This window comes from Chanos chanos, chromosome 16 (assembly GCF_902362185.1).
Source record: "Chanos chanos chromosome 16, fChaCha1.1, whole genome shotgun sequence".
In the NCBI taxonomy this organism is placed as follows: domain Eukaryota; kingdom Metazoa; phylum Chordata; class Actinopteri; order Gonorynchiformes; family Chanidae; genus Chanos; species Chanos chanos.
Window position 1 is genome coordinate 9,645,769 of NC_044510.1, and position 22,624 is coordinate 9,668,392.

Below are 22,624 nucleotides of genomic sequence, written 5' to 3' on the forward strand. Positions count from 1 at the left end.
CTTGAGACATCCCTCTACCCTTTTCCCTGGTGATCCCGAGGAAGGCTATCATTAACACAACTCTCAGAAGACAGTAGACACGACAGATTTCTTTGCGACACCGAAATAAAAAGGGAAGAAAACGTTTATCCCGACATCATTAATGACTGCTTACGGCATATTTAGCACTCAAAATGTTCTAATTTTGACAATGACACATTTACGCAAAATATCTAGTGTCACTACTGGGCACCACATATTTCTGTTTTCTTGCTGTTCTTTAGTGAGACCACATGGACAGGATTATACTTAACTAACAGACTGCCTTCATGACGGCACAACTTCGTTGCGCCATCTAGTGTAGACGTCATGAAAGAGTGGCCTACACCTGCTGAAGGAGGAGGATATACCCCTGGTAATCTCATAATCATTCTTGTATAGCAATGTACTGTCCGAGGTTTAGGGATCAAAATCTCTGTTAACCTTTGTGAATCGTCTGACCCATATGTGGTGACTGTAGTTTTGCACTTAGAATGAACTTTCATTTAAAGACCCTGAATTTGACCAGGGCAGTGAATGATCTAAGGAGTCTGTTAAAACAAACAAACAAATAAACAAACAGCAAGAACAACAACAACAACAAAACTACAGAATCACTGTGCAATCGCTTGTTAAATGCTTTAATTGTAATGATATAACAATATTAAAGACAAGCATCAAAGTTTGCAAAGATTGCAAAACACAGATCTGACGAGAAAAACAAAACAAAACAAAACAAAAAAAAACAGTGGGATTTATTCTAACATACAAAATATCACTCAATGCGTTGCCATTACTCAACTGTTTCTCTTCAAAACTTCATTTTGATTTTTCACACATTCATTTTACAAGATTAAAGTATGAATCACTTTCTCTGTTTTTTGGCTCAGCTGAGACACCAAATGGTGTGAAAAATCATTCATATGAAGTCATGACACACACACACAAGATAGTATCGAAGTCAGTCTTCTTTGTCTCCTTTTACTCAACACACCTCTCACGCTTTTGCGGGATGGCTCATGTGGTCTCAAATACCACCATATTGCATATTATTGGGGTATACCAACCGATGTGGGGTTGACTGCAGGCAAAACAGAAAAACCCTCCATGAAATTGATTCTGAACAGCCACATGATCTACTAAGTGCTTGCATAGAAAACACATGAGACGCGGTGCACATGAAATGAAAAATTAAAAAAATCAAATTTAGGTAATAAGTCATGTCTTTTCTTTTTTTTTGCATAAGGAAGCAGTTTTATGTAACAAATCTTTAATTTTGTTTTTAATGTGCAGATTGTCTGTTTCACTCCGAAAATTGGCAGAATTTGATCAAGTTTTCATGCTCTAAAAACACAGGGGTGATCACTTCAGAAAACTGAAGTCAGTTAAGGGTGAGTTCCACTTTGCAGCTGATAAACTGATCGACTGAGTAATTGACCCTCAGCAGTATGAGCTGTTGCTTGGTCAACAGATTTCTGTTGTAGATTACAGGTGTCCAAAAAAAACGGCAAAATGTTTAATCCTGGTGCGACAGTACATAGTAAGAATACACAGAAACAGGATTTTTGGCACACAGACATTTTAGGAGTCTCGTTTTTAAAACGATGAATTAAGCTGAAATTTTGTTAAGTGAACTTTTATCTGATGATTCGCTGATACAAATGCTCACTTTAATATAAAAAATTCTCAAGACTTCCAGATAAACTTCCAAGGAGTGCAACCAAATAAATCGAGTGTTGCAGTGGGGTCCCCTAGTTCTGAATTTGGGCACACAACTGACATTGTTTTAATAAATGATCATTCTTGTGTATTGTGTGGTTTAGCATACGTCAGAATGGAGTGTCAGCTATGTCATGTGCTTTCTGCGCCGCACCAAAACACACACAAATTATATTACTTAGGACCTAAAACTTTGACTGTATGGGAACAAGTACAATGTACTTGAATCCTCATTTTAAATCTGTACCTGTTATGTTACCCATATGCTTGTTCCAGTTCGTATATGTGGCAATTTTCAGTGATGCACTAATTAAATAATGGTAACATAAGCAAATTTGTCATTGTGTGCTATGAGGCCTTAAAAAGTTTTTGCTGATATATCATTAATGAGGAAGGCACTTCATAAAAGAGAGAAGAAAAGAAGGAGAGAGAGAGAGAGAGAGAGAGAGAGACGGACAGACAGAGAGAGAGACAGAGAGAGAGAGAGGAGAATACTGACAAGCTCTCAGTAGATCAATAAATATTGTGGGGAAAACCAGCTTTGGCATGCTAGGTGATTCATCAGTTGGATAAACTAACTTTTGTAACGTTCCAAAATAGAACATTCACAGTATTGACAGAGTAATCAACCTGATGACATGTTTGTTTTGAGGGAGAGCTTCAAAGACATTTGAAATGGCCACTGAACAAAGTAAGGTTCTGCCTAGACATCAACAGGCACAGACAAAATAAATACGTAAGGGCAATCAGAATCTGTGTACATTTACTAAGGTGTTATTTACAAATAATATGATTCACAGGAATGCCTCTTTCAAAAAAAAAAAAAAAAAAAAGGCTCGTTCTTAAACAATTCTCATCACTCTGCGCATAAGTTTAAGAAGAAATCTGAGTTTGGAAGAGAACTGAGGACTGAGAACCAGAGCACTGAAGACTGTGTGCTGAAACGTTTCTTACGGTGTTAGTGGAGCTAATTAAATTATCCACAGGTTAGAAAACCAAGGCAAGGACTTCATTTCCACAGTAAAGTCAGCCAAAAAAGCATAATTCCCTTTGCAGAGTTGATCAAGCACTATTATCATAAAAGTAGCTTTCATCCATCCTCCGCGAGGATAGATTCTGAGTACAAAAATACAGTGCACGTAATGCTGCGTCGACCGCCGAGTTAACACACGTTAACCCCCGGCAATCGCTTCGCTTCCATTTGTGAAACGCACGATCCATTTCCGCATCAGCATGCCTCGATCACTTAGTTTGGATTAACCCTACAAAAAAAAACAAAAAAGAAGAAGAAAGAAACACAAGGAAAAAGGTAAAACAAGACAAACTAATCTTTCCAACATCAGAACCAGTCTCTGATTTGTCCATAAGTATTTCCCAGAGCAATTCTTCTTTCTGTTGGAAGAAATAGCATAAGGCAAGAGAGTTTCTTTACCCTCTGGATTAAAATGGCTCACAGGCGTTTCTTCAAATAGAGTGGGATCTCTTTCAGAGAGAAGTCTTGGGAAGTGATGAATGAGGTTTGTTGGGGTACCACAGCAAAAAAAAAAAAAAAAAAAAAAACTATAAGGAGACTATGGCATACATGGCTTGTTACAGACCAGACCTCTGGGCTGATGTTTCTGCTCCATCAGGTCATGCCCCCAATTCAGAGAGAAAGCTCTCCTCCGAAAGACACGTTAGTGGGTGTGAGAATCTACTAGGTTGAAGCTTGGTGGCGGCTTTTGGGACCAAGGAATCCCAGGTCGTCTGTCTCGGGTGAGCAACAGTGTCTGACGAAAAGTGGGCAATCAGATACCATGCTTATATTTGTGCTTCAGTCTACCTTCTTTTGTCTTTCATTTCCCATTCTTAGTCACTCTCAATTTTTGATTCAATAAGAAACCAGGGAGCAAGCAAGAAGCCATAAGCCCAAAATCCTGACTGAGATAAGGTTCCCTGAGGGCCTTACTTGACATTGAACACCATGAGGGGTCTCTCCTCACGTTTCTGCCAAGGGCTCTTTTTGTTCTCGCCCTCTTCGTCCTTATCGTCTGGGCCGTTCTCATCATCCGGACTGGTCAGCGAGTCCCTGTGAGGTTCACTTGTGCTGCTGCGAGCGCTGTTGTCCCGACTGCGACCTCGGCGTGGGAACGTTCCCCCTTTGGATTGAGGGACCTCATCCAGTAACGGTGCAAGCGAATTATCCTCAGGTGAATACATGGTTGCATGACTCTCACTGCTGCTGCTGGGTTCAGTTGTATCAATGACTGGAAGCTTGGAGTAAACCTTCCCATGTGTCTTTCTCTCGCTGCCTTCTTTCCCCTTATGCTCCTCCTTTCCTTTCTGTTGGGTGGACCTAGGCTCATGCAAGTCTGTTCGAAGGTCGTGGCTGAAACCGCTTGTCCCAACAGGGGCTCGCAATGCTTCGTTTCCCAGCTCGATGTACGAATGCCTGACAAGGGAGTTGGAGCGACCGTCCAAAGATACAAACCAAGCGCGAGGATGTGGCTTCACCCCAAGCTCCAACAGTTTCTTCTCTGTCAAGGCCTGCAACTCCCCATTCATCTGAGGCATGGTCGTGTCGTTGAACAGGACTGGGATGCGGACCGGGCCAGAAGAAGGGTCAGAGGTCCAACTGTGCTCCTCAGAACTGTCTCCTTGCTGACTTGTCTCCTCCTCTTCTGCTTGCTGCTTGGCCTGTTGCTGCTGCTGTTGTTGCTGCTTGTGTTGCTGGTGTCCTTGCTGACGTGGAAGGGTCAGACTCACCTGAATGCCCTCCATGTCGTGCTGCAACTGCTGTTGCCTCTCGATAGCTTGCTCCATGGCTGACAGGTCTGATGAGAGGCGCATGTAATGGGCTGGGATGACCAGTGTGGGTACCACACTGTGGTACATGCTCTCTTTCATCTGTTCCATTGAGTGACAAAAGATAAGCTGGCCAGGCTGTGCATTCAGGGTGCTGGACTGGCTCAGATGGTCGCCGGGTTGGGATGCTGTGTATTCTGGAGGTTTTCCGTCTCGTCTGTGGTCCTGGTAGTGACCAGCAAACGGTGGCAGCAGAGCTGGTGGCGAAGGGGGGTCAGAGGAGTAACCCTGGTTGTCCTTGGCGTGTCGGTGCTGGTGTCGACGATCCTCAGAGTCTTCTGCAGAACTGTAGCCCCGAGCATAATCGTCCTGCAGCAGTGGGTCCAGGTTCGTGTTGGTGGATCGTGCTACCTTCATGGGAAAGCTTTCGCCATATCTCATGTTTGCGTCTGCATTCATCTTGGAACTGCGCAGCCTCTGAGCTGATGCGGGCCTGAAGAATTCCTCTCGAGAACTATGGAGGTCCCTTGTGGAAGAAATGTCAGATCTGATGCCATCAGCATCGCCGGTCGAAGAGGCCCTTTCCATGTGACCCCCGCTGATGAGATTGAGCTGTGAGGTCGAGGTACCCTGGTCTCTCTTGGAGCTGTCCAACGTTGTAGCTAAATGCAGTTTGCGATGTTGTTGTCGGGGTTTCAGACATCTCCTCCTTGTGCAAAAGTAAAGAATAAAGGATTTCACACAAACATGTCTTTTGAGAAAAATTAGACATCAATTAATGCTAATAAAATGGCCACTGACAAACTTGAAGCCATGTCTTGACAGGACATGTCTAAAATATACGATGTACTCACTGGCTTTTCATGTTTTTCTGTGTGCAAGAATTCCAGAGTTGACATAACACAATTTTAGCAGAGTGTAGGAGTTACCTGCAGTAGTACAGCAATAGACAGAGCAGAATGAGCACCAGCAAGGCCATTGATCCCAGGATGGTCAGAAGGAAAATGGTGTGATAGGTGGTGATGTCCCTCAGGCCAGAGGGGTTAAGGACTGTACCTGGAATACAAGAGTACCGATATTTTTTTTCCTCTCTCACACTTTTTAGGTGAACCAATTCAACCAATTATGGCTTAGAATTTACATATATCGATCAATAAAGTGTTTCGCTTTATTTAATTTAAAGGTAAAATAACAGTGGCTTGAACATTCACCAGATTAATTAAACAAAGCTAACAAAGCAGCGGACCCGGGATCATATGTAATAATATCAGCTGTCTACAAAATGTGTTGTAAATCATTAACGTTGCAAGCAAATCGACTCTTGATAGAGTCTGTTTGCCTGCCATTTTGTTCAAATCAAAGCATCTTTTCCGGTGGAAAGCAGACCTCCCTCCTGTCCTTCTAGGATTTTCATGCCATGTGTGAACATGCCTTTCCAGGCAATGTTCCAGGAATGGTGTGCGAGTGTGAAAGGGGGTGTCCACAAGCATTGCTAGAAAAATGTATCCGCCAGTGTTCCGGGTTTTGTGTGTTAAAGTGGCTGCATAGCTAGTTAATGTTTGCGGCTTTAAGCGAATTTACCTGAAGTCGATGGAAATGCTGCAAGCCAGTACCCTAAATGTGGGGCTACAAAACTCCAGGTCATCTGTGTTCCTTCTTTTCTTATGTAGCCAGCTCCACTCTTGACCCATAGACCTGCAGCGATGCAAGACATCATGCGAAATGACATATTCGGATAAACAATATGAGATCTTGCTACAATTCTAACTGAAAGCTAAAAGTAAATGTTAAATGTCAAACAAAATAGCATTGAGTTCATGAGAGTTATACACATTGTGTTATTGGGAATGTACCTGTTATCTTGAACTGACCTCAAGAGAAGCTAAGGTCAATAAAAAAAATATGGTATTACAAAAGCACCCCAGAGGACAAGTCCGAGACTTGTGTTGCTGGGTGCATTCAGGCACGGTGAACATTTATATAACTTTCTCTAAAAACAAGATTACTGCTGTAATGTTGCATCTGTGATTTCATGACAAACTGACTTCAGTATTACAGTTGGGGAAAAAAAGGGAAAGTAAAAACAATTCTGAGCACAAAAAAAATCAGGATGCAGCAAGGAATATATATTTGAATGTGAATACATAAAAATCATGATCTCATACTGTACAATTCTAAATAAACTGACCTCAGTTACAAATACCCTGTAATTTAGAGTGATGAATGTGATGAATCATATGCAATTCCCATATTTAGACATTTATGCTGTTTGAAAAAAGGGATAAATCTTAGTCTTATTCCCCCTTACTGCCTCTTGTGAATGAAGCAGCAGTAAAACTAAAGGCCTTGGGTAACCAATTAGTTATGATCGACAAGTTTACTCTCCCATTGGGTTGGAGAGCTATTTACAGCCAATGTTAGAATCCAGCCTCGGCCCTTTCAGCTATCTGTTGTGCTTTGATTTATAGAAACTGACACTGCTTTGTGGTATGTTAGACACTAGGGGGCGCTGAATGCTCAGCTTAGCAGGACTTTGAATCAGGAGCTCCTCTTATCCCGTCACCCTCTTGAGTATTAGCTTTGGCGCTGCGTGTGGAGCCCCCTGTTGTCTGTGATTGGTCGCCAAAACAAACAGGCTTGACTGTTTTCTCTTTAGAAAAACAAAGGGTGTTTTGATATACTATTCGCAGTTACATGTGTCGTGCGTTGCTCATTCTGCATATGAATTTTTATGTGAGATTTGCAGTGACGAAAAATTTCACTCTGTTTTTTAATGAATTTCATGAACCTAAAGTTGACCACCAGACCAAAGCAATGTCATTTTAATCCACAAACAATATAACTGTGCTGAGAAAGTGTTTGAATTGGAGTCAGGGAGAGAGAGAGAGAGAGAGAGAGAGAGAGAAGAAAATGACCTCAAATTATTAAGAGTTAGTTTGTTTGTTTTCAACCCTTCAAGTGGAGCTTTCAAGTTTGATTTTAATGGGCCACAGGCTGGATAAAAATAAACCATTCAAAACTGGAAATGAAGTGAAAACCCTTAACCTGATTAATTACTGGAATCAGTAAGGACACACAACATCAGTACCATGGTATGAAATTAACAGAAATCTTTCAAATTAGCCAGCAAACAACTGTTAATAATATCAAATTGTTTATTGTTTAAGAGACAAAGGTGAGCAGACCCTTTGCAACTTAGCTGCGCATGCAGTTACCTTGTGCTAATACAAAAGAACAATTCTGTTATACGGGATTGTTTCCTGTACCTCAGCTTACTCTGCCCTTTCATTTACAATGAATATTATTCTTTAGTTACCTGAATTTCCTTTCTGACTATTAGCGGCCAGCTGGATCATAAAATGGTACTAAGTGCTCCCTTAACTGAACTGTCAAGTTTCAAATCATCACAGGCACCGTGTATTGGAACCAAACCATCCCTGGCGAGGTGTAGAAGAAATTCCAATCCTCCTTCTGCTCCTCCTCCGCCTCCTTCTCCTCCTCCAAGTCTAACAAAACCCACAGCAGATCTACAGCTGGACTATGTCTGGAGCATACAACCTGGCACATGGAAGCGGTCCCTCCTGCTGCTGTTTAATTCAGACGCGGCTAGGAGACCAGAGGTTGTAAATTAGACCCGACTGTAGCTCTAACTCCTACAGGCAGCCTGTGCTGCACCTTATTACTTGATATTGATGCTTACACTTCTTTGGAATTTACTGCTTTGTGCAGGTTTTTTTTTTTTTTTTAATTCTGAAAAAGGCTGCACTCTTACACTAAACAGCTAACAGACAAATAAACGGTTCCAGGGGTTTTTGTGTGTGTCTGTGTGTGTGTGTGTGTGTGTCAGTAATGCATTCATGAAGGGGATTAATCACAGAATATTTTTTACATGAGGTGAGGAAAGTTGCGTATCCAAAAGCCGTCCGGTCCAAAAATTTTGTTGGATTGAAAAAGGCTAGTCCTGTTTTACTGATAATGAAATGATTGTTTTTAGAGAGATTTCTGTTGGTCTGTAACAAATCCATTACATCGCAACTATGCAGTGATTCTTTCAAATCCAGCATTTGAATCAGACAGACTGCCAATCAACCTGTAGGTGGCATTGCACTGTTTCTGACAAATTCACCAAGGCAGAAGTAAACATTCACCGAGAAAACATTTTTAAAGAGGCAACACTGAATTGCCTTGCAGAATTTCTGAATCAGAGTTTTACTGATGGCTAAAGTAAGGTCAACTGTATCAGTATTTGATGAGTTCAAAGTCTGGCAATTTAAATATAAGTGACTGCTAGTTTTGAAGCACTAGTGTAAAGTATTCATCAGTAATCTTCTAATCAGACATTATTTGAAGATATCTTACATCATATTCTAAATTTTATTATTACTGGTTTATTATTTTTTTTAATGCTCATCGGGGATATTCCCATTACAGCAATATCTACAAATGCAAGAAATATAGCCCTTAAAACAAACAAGAATAACCTTGCTTCGTTCCAAAAACAAAAAGAAATAAAAAGATCTGTGTGTGAGACCGTTTTCTCCAGTATCCTTGACCTCTTGAAAACCTTCTACACAACACCATTTTGCATTGCATCACCAAGGGGGTTGCCATAGCAGCCGATGCTAAACTGAGGAAGCCTAAGTTTCCTTCCCTGGCTGAGGATTCCGTCATTTGCATAAGAAAGCTCACTGAATTAAGAATTCTGTTGCCTCAGACTTAAACTATTTGTTTTAAAATGGTAAGGCCGGTTTAGATTTATGTCCCTTTTTCTTCTGAATCGTTCCAAAAATAGCTTGCAGTTCCTTACTATGCGACCATCAGCAAAGCATCCTGGGAATGAAAAACCCAGAGAAGTGCTTAATCATAGCTTCCGTGGGGGCGATGCAGTGACAGGGGCAATGTGATGATGATTATTTCTGTTTTAGGACTTGACTTTTTTTTCTTTTCTTTTTTTCTTTCTATCTGGTCCACAGTGAAGCTCCAGCACTTTCAGTGAGAGCAATGAAGTGTACGACAGCGTGAAAAACCAGGACTCTCTCGTTTGGTAATGTGTTTCTTCAGTGAGGGTATGCAAAGCATTGGAATGAGATGTGAAAGCCCTGCTTTCCTACAGAGGAACAATGGCAGCAGAGAGGAGTGGGGGGGGGGGATTCAGATCTCCATTTAAACTCAGTGAAAGACATCCTTCCTGTCACTTAGCCAACAGCCACTGCCTTCAAAAGCTGTGTGTGTATGTGTGTGTGTGTGTGTGTGTGTGTGTGTGCATGTGTCTGTGGTAGAGCTGCAAAGGTGAACAGCTAGCATATACACTTTCCTCTCTCTCCCTCCCTCCCTCTCTCTCTCCCTCCCTCTCTCTCTCTCTCTTTCTCTCCCTCTCTCTCTGGCAGCATGCGCATAGTTGCATAACAGTCCCCTCAGTCGAATGAACTGACATCAGGACGTGGGAAGTTTAACCCTTATAAGTCTGGACCAACTGAAAAAAACAAAACAAAAACAAAAACAGACAAACAAAAAAACGGAAAAAAGGAGGACGCAGATGGAGCCACTGGTTTTTAAACACTATTTCCCCAATGATTAGAAGGGGATTGGGGGTGTGTGGGGGGGTGGGGGTATGTCTAGGGATTAACCGTTTACAGCCCTATTCATTAAATCAGCTTTCATCCAGTCAGATAAGGCAGGACAGCAGCTTATCTGTAATTATATGCACAACACAGAGACTTTGAGAGGCACGATGATCAAGCACGATATTAACTCACATCCGTGTTCATCTTCCTTCGTTCATACGTAACAACCAAATATATGTGACAAATCAGAAACTGGTTAGTTACAGATTTTTTTTTTTTCCATTCTCTTTGCCCTGGGCAAAACAATAGCTCTTGCTCACTACTCGAACACTCACTTCATTTTAGCCTCTGGCTCTCCAAGCCTAGCAATAGAGCGGGGTTAAGGTTGATTTTTCAAGGGTAAATGTAGAAATCCTTCCAAATGTAACTGAATGTTGATAGCTGAGGGCAAAGAGTGGCTGGTGTGAAGCTAATGATTACAAAGCCCTGGGGTTCAGATTAAGGAAGAGTTGTAGGTTTCCGGATAACGCTAGGCTACTAGATTCTATTGTGAAAAACCTTGAAAAATAACTGATTACAATGGATCGCAGTACAAATGTCTGAGGTTATCCCGTGGCTAACTTGACAGTCGCGTGGACCGGGACATGGCACTATCTGAACTAACTGAAAGTGATCCAGCATCAGCACCAAACTGCTGGATCATGTTTCTCTCTCCTCCGGCCATTTTCGACAAGTTAAAAGAACGGTCGCACGGTTCACCAATGAGTGACTGAATGAAATTATATTAAAGATGAACGGGTCGGGATAAACTCTTCGCACCGCAGAAATGATCCAGAAATATAATTTTTTTTTTTCCTGCCTATCACGCCGTACCTGCCCTGTCCTCAAACCTCCACACAGGGACGCTGGTGGCTGTCTTCAGGGGGGAGTCGGAGGGCAGGGGGACAGAAATGTGTATGGGATCCGACACCTGGACTTCGGTTCCATGTTGGCCCGAGAGCAGCGCGCACACCGCCGCCACTGCTGTGAGCTCCACCCAAGTGCTGTTGGATCCTGAGTGAAGACAGGGAAGAACAGTTACTTCAAATCATTTAGTTCTTCCATTTTCCAACTGATAGCAGAACCAAGGGTCTAAGTACTGTCCAAAGTGAGTTATCCACACGTCAGTATACTCGTGTTTGGACACCAGGTGGGAACATCAACAAAAATATAAATATAAATGGAGTGGGAACATTCAATCAAACTGATGTTTGTGGAAAAATTATATGACTTGCTAGATGCTTCATACATTAGTTTACTAAACCATATGAGGTAACTATATATTTTAGTCACATAAACCTGAAAAAAAAAAAAAAAATTCTCTGTTCACAAACCAATGAAATCTTAGAAGTCAAAATGGAACTCTGTTTTCTCAGAGCCAAGCTTATGGCAGGCATAGACCTGGAACTGACTGCTGGAAAAAAAAACTAGAACAACTGATCACTGTAGGTGTCGGTTTATCATCTGAAGCGCTTTTATCAACTGTTAAGAGTATCACAACAAAAGAAATCTGTTCCTTAAAAAAAAAAAAAAAAAAAAAAAAGACCATTACAGCACACCACAGAACTCCCAGCGCGTTCACAGAAGCAATGAAACGAAAGAGTTGAAAAATGAGTGAGAAGTGCTCCCATTTGATTTTAACTCCATGACCTAACACAATTTTCTGTCAAGATTTCGATGCTGCAGGCGGAAACGGTGTGCATCTGTTCTACCGGGGGATTCCAGAATTCTATAAGTGACTTCACACGAGCACGGAGTTCTGATTTTCACACGGGTGGGAGAGTGGGGTAGTGTGGGGAAAGGAGGGTGGGGTGCATGTGTGTGTGTGTGTGGTAATAATAATGAGTGAAACACTCCATCAGAGAGGGTAGAGACATTTGCAATTTGGACCCTGGTGGTTTGCAGTTTTTGTTTTTTTTTAAATATTTGTTTTTACTCAGAGCAAAACTTTCCACTATTTTAATTAGACTTCATACACACGCCGACATGAACGGATGTCATCCGTGAGTGGATTCTGTTTTTCCCTTGCTGATGTTACTCTGGTGATGATGTTCAATGACTCTTTTGTCTCTGCACTCAGACAAAAAAAAAAAAATACACTGGAGCCTAACAGGAAGGCTGTAATCAACCAGATGTATCTATCATTCCATTCTCTTTTTACAACTTCCCTTCCTTCCCTGTCTCATCTCCCTCGTTTCCACAATATTCCTCTTCTTCCCTCACTCATTCACTGACTCACTCTTTACCACTCCTTCACTTTACACCCCCCTCCCCCCCGACACCCCACACCAACTCACTCATCTACCACCGCTCTCTCACTTACTCCATCAGTTCATCACCCCATCTGTCCCTTCTTTTCCCCCTCCCTCACTCACCCGTGGAGTTGTTCTCCAGGCCCAGGGGATAGGGGAAGCCTCCGATCTCATACTGGCTCCTGGCAGGGGTCAGCAGGGCAGACAGGGAGATGTGGGAGGCATTCAGTGCGGGCTGGATGGCCTTCCTCTGGATCTGGACCCACGGCTGACTTCTGGCACCTGGGACAAAACTCTCAACATTAGATGGCATTTTTGTTGTATGAGCTACTGTATTTTCTGTATGCCTATACAACAACAACAACAACAACGACAACGACAACGACAACAACAATAGTGGCAGCAGCAGCACCAACAACGACGAAAATATTTTAACTAAGGAAGTAACGGGTAAATAGTCTCTAAAGGACATACTCCAGATTAGATGGTATATATTTGTATGGGCTGTTGTATTTTCTGCGTACCTAAATAACAACAACAACAACAACAAATATATTACTAAAGAAGTAACAAGGTAAGAAGACTCAAGCTGACCTTCCATTGAGCTGAATCAAATTTAATGAAAGAAAGTGACTGTTGCAAAATGACTTAACAGATATGAACGAGACAGTATTTGTGGATGGCTGGTTGCAGGAAAAGTAATAACATGTTAATTTGTTGTGCACAGGATGTAAAAAGGTTTCCAGGAGCTGGCAGGGATTTTCTCTGACACATCTGGTCTGGTGAATCAAGGCCCTGTGAAGCCAATGAACATCACACTCAGGTGTCAGAGAAAGACTTGATCACGGTTCTACAGAAGTAAAGCTCACTGGATGGAAGATCGCAAACCATCCTCTTAAACCTCTCTTATATCTAAAACCTCTGATTTAATAATATTCATATTGTGCATACCACAAAGGTTAATAACTAAAGCATCATTTTTAACACTCGGTTCTTTGAAACTAATGGCTCAGGATGTTTATAATAAATCAGGTCAACTACAGGTCCAATCGTAATCTATCATCATCTAAATTTGAAGATTACCATTGATTTGCGGAAAATCAGGCTTTGCGGGGAACTTTGGCCCAGACCAGGAATGCCTGGTTAAGTGTTGTGTGGCCTGATGAGCAGAGCAGTTGTCTTTAAAGCGTGTCCCCTGGCTTGCTCGCTTGACTGTCAGCCCTCTAATCCTGTTCCTCTCTGCTAGGCTTGGCCTGCTTAAGGAGGTAGGCCTAAAAATACAACCGTCTCCCTCCCACTACAGTACTGTCTGCTCCGATTAGCGATCAGCTAGCTAGCTAGTTGATAAGCTCAGACAGCTTGGCTACCATGCAGAAGCTGAGTGCCCCAGCGCAGGCAAAAATGTGTTGTTCCTCTCTGTCTTTTCTCCCTCTGTGTATGTGTTTGTACATAAGAGCAGGCACAGGGATGCTACCGCCGCTAGGCTTTGCTCGCTTCTTTCTCTCTCACACACGGGCAAATCGCTCGTTCGTGGACGAGCGTCTGTAGAGAGTGCGAGCTCACTTTTTGTTTCTCGTCGCTTGCCAATTCCTAAATCTCTCGCAGTCTCCCCGTTTGGACGTCACACAACTTGTCCAAAATGCGCGTGTACAGGAGGGAGCTTGTTTTCGCCCGCTTAAACACTCTTCATTCCTCTAAAATTTGACAGGGTTGCAGGCTGACGTTCTCTGTACTTTTTGTGTTATTTGAAACTACGGGGTCTTGCCATCTTCCCCTTTGGTTAAGTAATCAAATAAAATTCTTCTCTTTATGGTCATCATAACAGTCAAACACTATTGAATATCAAACCCATAATACTAGTATAGCAAAATGAATAAACTCTTGCTAAACTGTATTGATGGATTTTGATCATGTCAATTAAATCAAAGCAGATAAAGAGATAATTGTACTCAAACATTATTTCATACCACTCTGTAAATAAGCAGTAACTCAAATCCTTGCCGTGAAAGCAACATTGAATAACAGGTACGACAGCCAATTCAGACAAGTGGAAAAAGGAATCAAGTGTCAAGTGGGCAATAAAAAAAAAAAACAAGCCCCTGAAGCCAGACCTGACAGGATGAGGGTTTTTTGGTCTTTTAGTCTTGGCCTAATTACCTCTCCTGTCACTGGAACTTGAGAAAAGTAGGTTCAGAGGGAGTACTGGAGGACTGAGACATAAAAAAAAACATGCCAAAATCCCTTGGATTTGGAGAATCTGGGTTGCATCTGGGTTTATCCTGGTAAACCTGACACTGAAAACTGTGATTCTGTGGTGAAAAAGAACAAGATGCTGTTTGGGGTCTGGTACGCAGCCAACTTGGCAACTATTCTGGTAAAAGCTTGGTCATTGTAAATACAGTCAGATATGTGACGAAATTGTAAAGAGAAACAAGAAAGCCTCTAGGCTTCCGGGGGTGTTAAAGAAAGACCGGAATGAAAGGACAATGCACAGCTTCTAACATGTTAACTATTCCTTTCAGTTTGTGGAAATTTTAGGATACTAATGCAAAATGATATCAGTTTCAAACACTCCTGTTTTTTTTTTTTTGGCACCAAATTCCTAATGTTCATCATAACATATCGATCTTAAACCTAACTTCTATCAGGATAATAATGCAGTTCACAAAATAATACTCAAAAGAGCATGTGAGAGTGCACAGTAATTTTGATTATGCTAATTTGCAGTAAACTACTGTTTGTTTGTTGGTAAGGGGTTCAGGGTCTCACTTTGCCACCATTACCCTCTATGTTGTTCCACCCTCTCCTGCTCCCTGTTTTCTGCTATGTGCTCTACATAGCAAGCTGAGTGGTCAACGCTGGCGTTAGCCCAGGGGAGAGATGTGATTGGTGTCAGCCATGCGGTAAACAGGAAGTCCACAGGGGCCAGTGGATGTTCCTCAGGGTCCTATTCTCGGCCCTCTTCCCTTGGGTGCCACCAAACAGTGGCCATCTGTCAGAGGCCTTGGGCTTAATGCCAATGCAGAGGCCCTGGCATCAAATATTCAGACCAGTGAACACCAAAAAGCCAGAATTGAATGGCTTCTCAATGGCTACTTTTAATCGAAATTCACTGCTTTAGACTAAATATACATTCAATGTCCTTAACGCACACTTCTATTAATTACACCATTTATATTTGGACTAAATCTGAAGCAACGAGAACTAGTTTCCTACCCCTCAGATGTAAAATAGCTAGTTCCGCATAGGGAGCAAAACCAATCGTTGTTCCCTCGGGGGTGGGGTGGGGGGAGACATAGGTTTTTGGGAGATGTTATTTGACCCTGTTGCCACTTCCATCTCCCAAATGTTCTCCACTGAAAGCTGGTGTAAGGGGATTACGAACCCCTGAGGGATTGGGCATATCACAGATGAGTGACACTGCTCTATGCATTCATTACCAAAGTGCACTTCTCTCAAACAAACTAGGCAATTAATCATCATTTCCATGACAAAGGAGGAGACGTTATTAGCATTGCTAAGCCCTTTGTGTTTAAAAGTGTTTCATTCCTGTCCATCGCAAAATAGCGTATTGTAGGTAACGAAAGGGCCATTGAACTTGAAACCGAGCTGTCTGGGGAGACAAATGAGGAGTTATGTCCTGCGTTGCTGTGGGTTTAACTACTGATGCAGCTGATCCTCTGCAACACGGGATGTGACCTGATTCAGGTCAAGGACCGAAAAGGAGCGTGCCATCTGTCAACAAAGACCACAACAACACGAACGTGTGTTTTATCCTGTGATATTAACCCAAATGTGGAGTTCATACATTCAGCATAGTAAAATGCAGTCAGCTTGATCAGCCAATCTAATCGGTGAATGCAATCATGGCAGTGCACAACATTATATAACTTGTGTGCTATCGATGCTCCTGCCATGATGAAACTCAAAGTTATCGGTTGCGTCACTTCAAATAAGGGAGAGATCCTTTGAGGTGGTGTGTGTCAGCAACTATTCTGCATGGAACACCAGAGAATGATGCTAAACACAGCACTGCATCCATGTTAAATGTGCACCTCAGTGGGCCCAGTCTCTAGCCCAAGGCAGTTGCTGCAACTCTCTTGTGTTTTAGTTTGCTTGACTCATAGCCTCCCTTCTCCTAAGTCTCTATCAACAGAGTCTTAACTGGACAAACCTCAAATCTGCCTCAAAATCTTCCTCCCTATTCCTGTCTTGGGTTTCATCCCTTATGTTTCCTGCATCCCACACAGTCTTGTTTTTTTTTTTACTCTCTTTTCCACTGCAGATGGTGTTCTGTTAGGACACTGAGTAATGCATGATACACTGATCCTAATCACAAAATATGGTGGTGCGGTTTGGCCTCACGGGGCTTGCCCGATGTTCTGTTAAATCTCATTTCTATTATCACAAACATAAAAGTCAAAAGCACTTCACTTGTAAAGTTCGCTTTGGTTTCTCACTAAATGTGAATGCAGTAATGGTTCACATGGTGTGAAAGCATGCAGACTCGTTCCGCGGGTACGACTTTAGCTGCATAAATTGACCGTAAACATCTTTTGTTTCATGAAACACAAACGTTCCTTAAAGTGACAATGTTTTACATACGCCAACGTTTCTAAATGATAGTGTGAGATAGTATTTCAGCCACCTGAAAAGGCTTAGCAATCACAATAACATTTAACATGTAATATGGTAGTGTAGGTTTTCAAGGCCAAAAACGGACTATTATGGCTCTTGGTGAATTGGAAAAGAAAGCATTACTAGGTTAGTTTGGACCGACCACCAGTAAAAATAGAGCCCGAGGATCAGATTTCTGTAGCTCAGATGCAGATCAATAAATTTTATTCAGTTGGAACAACACATTTCAAGGGCCCCAAGCCTCCATCAGCTGAAAGTTGTTTCTCAGGTTGGCACATTGCCGACTCAATAACGAAAAAATAACCACCCACACGGTGGCCCTGAACTCAGAGGCTGTTACCTTTTATCCCTACCCTTGTGTATTTGGCATCAGAACAAATAAGATTTGTATTTGTTTTTATGCGCGAGAGTTGTATGTTCATGTTTCTAACAAGTATTAGCTCAGTCAAAAATCAAGCTCAACCGCATACCGTAATGGGATCGTGGGTAAAACGTGCATGATTCCTACAAAGCCAATTCCCTACAAAGCCATTCTCAAAATATTAGATCAGAAATCTAACAACACAAACAACAAACATCCACCCACATACAACGGGCTATGAATCAGCCCCCCCACCCCACGCACACACACACACACACACACACACACACACACACACACACACGCATATACCAGCCATCACCACCACCCATCCCATGTGTCCCTACATATCACACCAAGTGCTGTGCCGCCAAAGTTGCTATGGCGATGAGTTGCCACGCTTTTACTTTGCTCTTGCGGATTGCATGACTGTCCATACGCCACCTTCTCCCTAACATCAGAGTCTCTCGAAAAAAACAAAAACCAAAAAAAAAAACCCCCCAAAAAACCCTCACACACAGCACAGTTCTCTTAACAGCCACTCCACACAGACTGATTTCAATGTACTGTGCATAATGTAACAGGGTGGACTTAATGCCTCTTCATTTTCATAAGCTGAGGGACGGGGCTGGGGAGAAGCTTATTGTTCTTACAGTCACAGCTAGAGATACAGGGACAGGCTTAAAGTCCACAAGGTCCTTACCGAACTGTGAAGAAAAAACAGTCTGAACTACTTCAAAGAAACCGTCTAAAGTCCTTAGATGGGAATATTTAATAGTAAAGTGAACAAACATTACAATTCGACTTCTTAAAACCCAAGGAATGTATGCACATAACAATGTTGATAACTCACATGGAGAAAATCTTACATCTGTATACAGTACAATATATACAATATATCTCTATTGTTAGAGTGCGTAATCTGTTGTGTATGTTGTACTGTGAATTAACCTAGAAATACATACAGACAACTGGCGTCTTGCACTTGCTGTTCAAAAAGATATTAAACAGGCTGTTAGCTGGTTTATAATTAGTCAATGCAAGTTAGTACATCCACTCTTTTTGAAGCCAAATTCAAATCAAATGGGAGAAGCCTCTCCCTGTCATTAAGATTGGTGGATAATATGGTGGCAATTATTGAATGAAAGCCCCTCTTCACAGAGTAGAGAGTGCAGAGAAAGAAAGAGAGAAAGATGTAGGGATGCCAAGAGGGAATAATGAGAGAGGACACTGCTCCCTTTATATGGGCCCTGACCAAAATCAATGAGCCGCAGTTACTGCAAATGAGCAGAGAGGGGACAAGACTGCTTGCCTGTGTACAGCCCTGAGTGTATGATCATTAAGAAGATAAGGATAAGGCAGAGAGAATGCTGTGTCAGGGTCTTCAGGCATTAACAGAGAAACAGAGAGAGAGAGAGAGAGAGAGAGAGAGAGAGAGGGAGAGAGAGAGAAAGATAAAGAGGGGGAGAGAGAGAGAGAGAGAGAGAGGGAGAGAGAGAGAGAGAGAGAGTTGTAGTACATTATTTCATCCCTGCGTGCTCATTGAGCTGGACAGGTGAGGCAACATAGAAACCATCACGTGTTTGATTCACTTGGCTGAGAAACCAGGATGACATATTTGGCTGCAGAGGCGAAAAAAACAGCCAGACAAAAAGAGAAAAACAAAGAGAGATAGAGAGAGAAGGATGGGGAGCAAGAGGGCAGCTCACAGCTCAAAGAAGCATTTATCACTGGCTAAACAATATTTTCTACCAACATTAACCTATTTAAGATTATATCCTCCGAGCAAAGAACTGTACAAAAAGACATATTGTTCAATACTTCACAAATACGCTATGGTGTAAAAACATCCTATGATTTATTTAACAATATTTCACTAAAAATTCAAGTAAAATTGAAGCACCATTCAGATAGAGCAAAAAGAGTTTCATTGTTTTTTTATTCATGTCATAAGATCTGATACGTCTGAGTCCAACTGTCTGTGGGGTGTTATCGTAGCTCTTCATTAAAACATAGACCATTCAGCACCTAAAAACAATCCCACAGCTATAATATAACTCATAGCATCACTCATTCAATGCCTTAAGGCCTCTAAGCAATATCGCTAAAGCCATCTAGTGAATGCATAACACAGGCAGTGGTGCCCATTTATCCTCTTAATTTCTGACAGGAGAAAAGTGAGCCTGGTGGAAACACGCGTGCAACTTGATAAGATGTGTAAATTTCAAAGGACGTTTATTGCGCGTTAGCGTTTGACTTAGCGGCGGAAAAAAAAGAAAAACCAACCCTACGGCGCTTTATCCTGTACAGATCGATTTAATTACACGTTTTCATTTGGGTGAATGTTGGGGGTTATCAACACTTTCCACAAGGAGAATGACCACAGGCCTATTCCTTTAATCTTCTCATTACGCTCAAGTCTTGAATTAGCAAATCATGACCGTTAGACATGGAAACTCCTCAGGGAAGCTTCTGATTGGCTGATAGAATGAAAAAAAACCTTTTCTTCTCACCAGAGGGTGATGTCAAGTGTTAGGAACAGAGATAATGGGGAGAGTACGTCATTGCTGAAGAGAACGACCGATAGGTCATGTGATGAGGGAATGAGAGGAAATTAGCATGCTGTGTGATGACAAGATGACTCATCGACTTACCGGGAGATCCCAGGAGCAACTGTACTACATCATTGTATAGAATGAGAGTTGCTGGTCTCTGAGGCAGCAGGTAGAGACTCACCGACGCATACACTGAGAGAGAGAGAGAGAGAAAGAGAGAGAGAGAGAGAGAGAGAGAGAGTGAGAGTATTAGCTTAACAGCTAATGTTCTTTTGCATTTTGATTAGTTCAATTACCTCTCAAGATTAATGAAAATGACAGACAAATGCCCCCAGCAGGATATCTGAGATCAGAGATGACATCATTGTTGATAATGGGAAATGTTAGAAAAGTGAATAAGAAAGCTGACCCTTTACACTGCTATCGGGGCCAGAGAGTAACTGAACCTGGTAAGCATGACACAGCGCCTTAAATCCTCCAGATGCAAGGGAGAGTTGAACAAAAGCAAACACGCTCTGGGGTAACCCGAGATTCCCCTTCAAAAGGCGTTTCTGACAAAGTTCAGAGAGCCATGTGAAGGACCGCCTCAGGCAACTTTGAAGCATTTTTGTCCAGCGTCTCTCTAATCCCTCCAGTTTGCGTCAACGGCCGTTTCAGTGCCAACAGGAGGAAAGCTTTTTCCGGGGAAAGGTGTTCAGCATCTCTGTGCAAACAAACTTCTCAGCAGAATTCTACTCTGAATTTGAGAAGTATACTTTGTCCCATGCCAAGAATTGCGTAGAACAACAACAAAGATAATGTTAGCATATTTATGATACTTAACTTCATATAGTATATCTCCTCTTTCCTAAATTTTAGTTGTCTAAAGTCACGTTATTGCTGTACCCATGGACTCAAGTTTTGATTGACAGTGACTGAACGGATGCGGTGATTTCACAAATCCATTCTCTTCATTTGTCCAATGAGGATCTATGTTTTTACTCCAGTTTGAAATCAAAGTGCCTGTGTAGTAACAATGTTAATCTTCTTGTGATGATATTGAGTTCAGTAGATTTTGGAGAAATCCTTTACACCCTGGGTGGTCACTGCTGGCAGCGCTTGAGGGACAATGGCATGCTGGGTGTAATAAACCTCGACACCAAACTCCCATCTGCTGTGTTTCATCTAAGTGCCAACGGCATTTCTAGAGACTCGGCATGTCCAACCTCGACTCACACGTTACCGTCGTCTGTTGCAATTTCTGAATATCTTCCCAGTTTCAGTCAATTGTAGGGGGAAAAAAATATTACGATTGATACACGTTACAACACTTAAGCAAAAAGTGAGGTCTGGCACTCAAAACGGGTATGATAAATTATACAAAACAGTACAGTCAAGCTTCACTTAAATTATTTGAGATAAAATACTTTACCATGAAATGAAATGATATTCTACTATGAAACGTATATATCAAACAATGCCTCAAATATATGGCTTAAATACGTACAGGTGATGATTCTACAATGCTTTCGTTGTGTTCTATGTAACATTATGCCTTTTGTTTGTCAGAGGTATCTCAGGATATAGGACCCCAGTTACATATAAATGTTGCAGATGCCCTGAACACAGGGAGTTTACAGTCTTCAATATTCCTCTCTGTGGGGATGTGGAAGATAGTTGTAGTGACATGGATAACGGCTGTTCCGCCTAAGGCAAGACCCTGAGAGATTATGGACGATGAGAGAATAAAGTAGAAGCACAGTGAAAATGACATGGAGCCCAGAGACCTAGAAGTTGGGTTGGACAAAGTGACAGAGAAGCTTTGTCACTTTTGAAGAGGTGGGGGGGCGGGGGGGGGGGGGGGGGGGGGGTTGATTGACAAGACATGACTTGAGGGGAAAAGAGTAGTGAAATAATGTTGAAGGAGGAAAAGAGAGGATAGGAGGAAACCGAAAAAAAACAACACAGGAGCAGTGGATGAATGATTTACTACAAGAAGCTGAAGGAGAAGTAGAAATAAGGTGGAGAACACAAAGAACGAGGGGGCGGAGGAGGCGAGCTTGACGGAAAAAGGGAGCGACGCTTATGCCTCCTATCCTAACATCAGCCTCTGCAGGCTTCGTCCTATTCCCTTTATTTGAGACGAGTTTATCGGAGTCCTGTTCAGGAGGAATGACTCATCTGTGAGAGCTCGCGTGACTCGCCCAGATTATCAGAGCGCTAGGAGGACAGTTGTGGCTCCAGGTTGTTGAAGCTCTTTTTAGCACTGCTTCCTTCCAGCGCGTATGTAAGACGACGTTTGGGTGGGGGGGGGACTGGGGGGGGGGAGAAACCAGGGAGGTGGGGGGGGGGGGGGGGCTGGATAGCTGTCGTAAGCACTTCAACATCCAGAAAGTGACACTCAGCAAGGACAAAGCCTCGAAATTACAGCTGCAGAAAACGCTGACTCACCTCTGCATTTCTTTATGTCGCCATCCGGGCACAAAACAAAAGCATTCATTCATTAATCTCGACAATCAGACAACCCTTCTTTGTCATGTCATGTGAATTATATTTTGGATTTTTCTTTTAGAAAAAAAAAGACAAGAAAAGAATGAATGGTTTTACATTCTTAAAAAAAACCTCTTCAAATTAAACCTATCAGGAATCCTGTCACTTTTTCATTTCTATGTAATATGATGTAACCCATACATGTGAATCACTGGTAACACCAAA

At 42.1% G+C, this 22,624-nt stretch overlaps 1 protein-coding gene across 1 annotated transcript in view; it reads right to left on the bottom strand.

Annotated features, from left to right (window-relative positions):
• Positions 1-3,681: 3,681 nt before the first annotated feature.
• The window catches only part of fam171a2a (family with sequence similarity 171 member A2a), a 31,614-nt gene continuing 12,671 nt past the window's right edge, over positions 3,682-22,624 (bottom strand). Inside the window, exons 3-8 of the mRNA XM_030793974.1 lie at positions 20,030-20,122; positions 12,500-12,658; positions 10,959-11,138; positions 6,103-6,216; positions 5,451-5,577; positions 3,682-5,230 (exon numbers count right to left, since the gene is read on the bottom strand). Of these exons, the coding sequence (XP_030649834.1) occupies positions 3,682-5,230; positions 5,451-5,577; positions 6,103-6,216; positions 10,959-11,138; positions 12,500-12,658; positions 20,030-20,122 (2,222 nt within the window). The remainder of the gene's footprint in view (positions 5,231-5,450; positions 5,578-6,102; positions 6,217-10,958; positions 11,139-12,499; positions 12,659-20,029; positions 20,123-22,624) is intronic.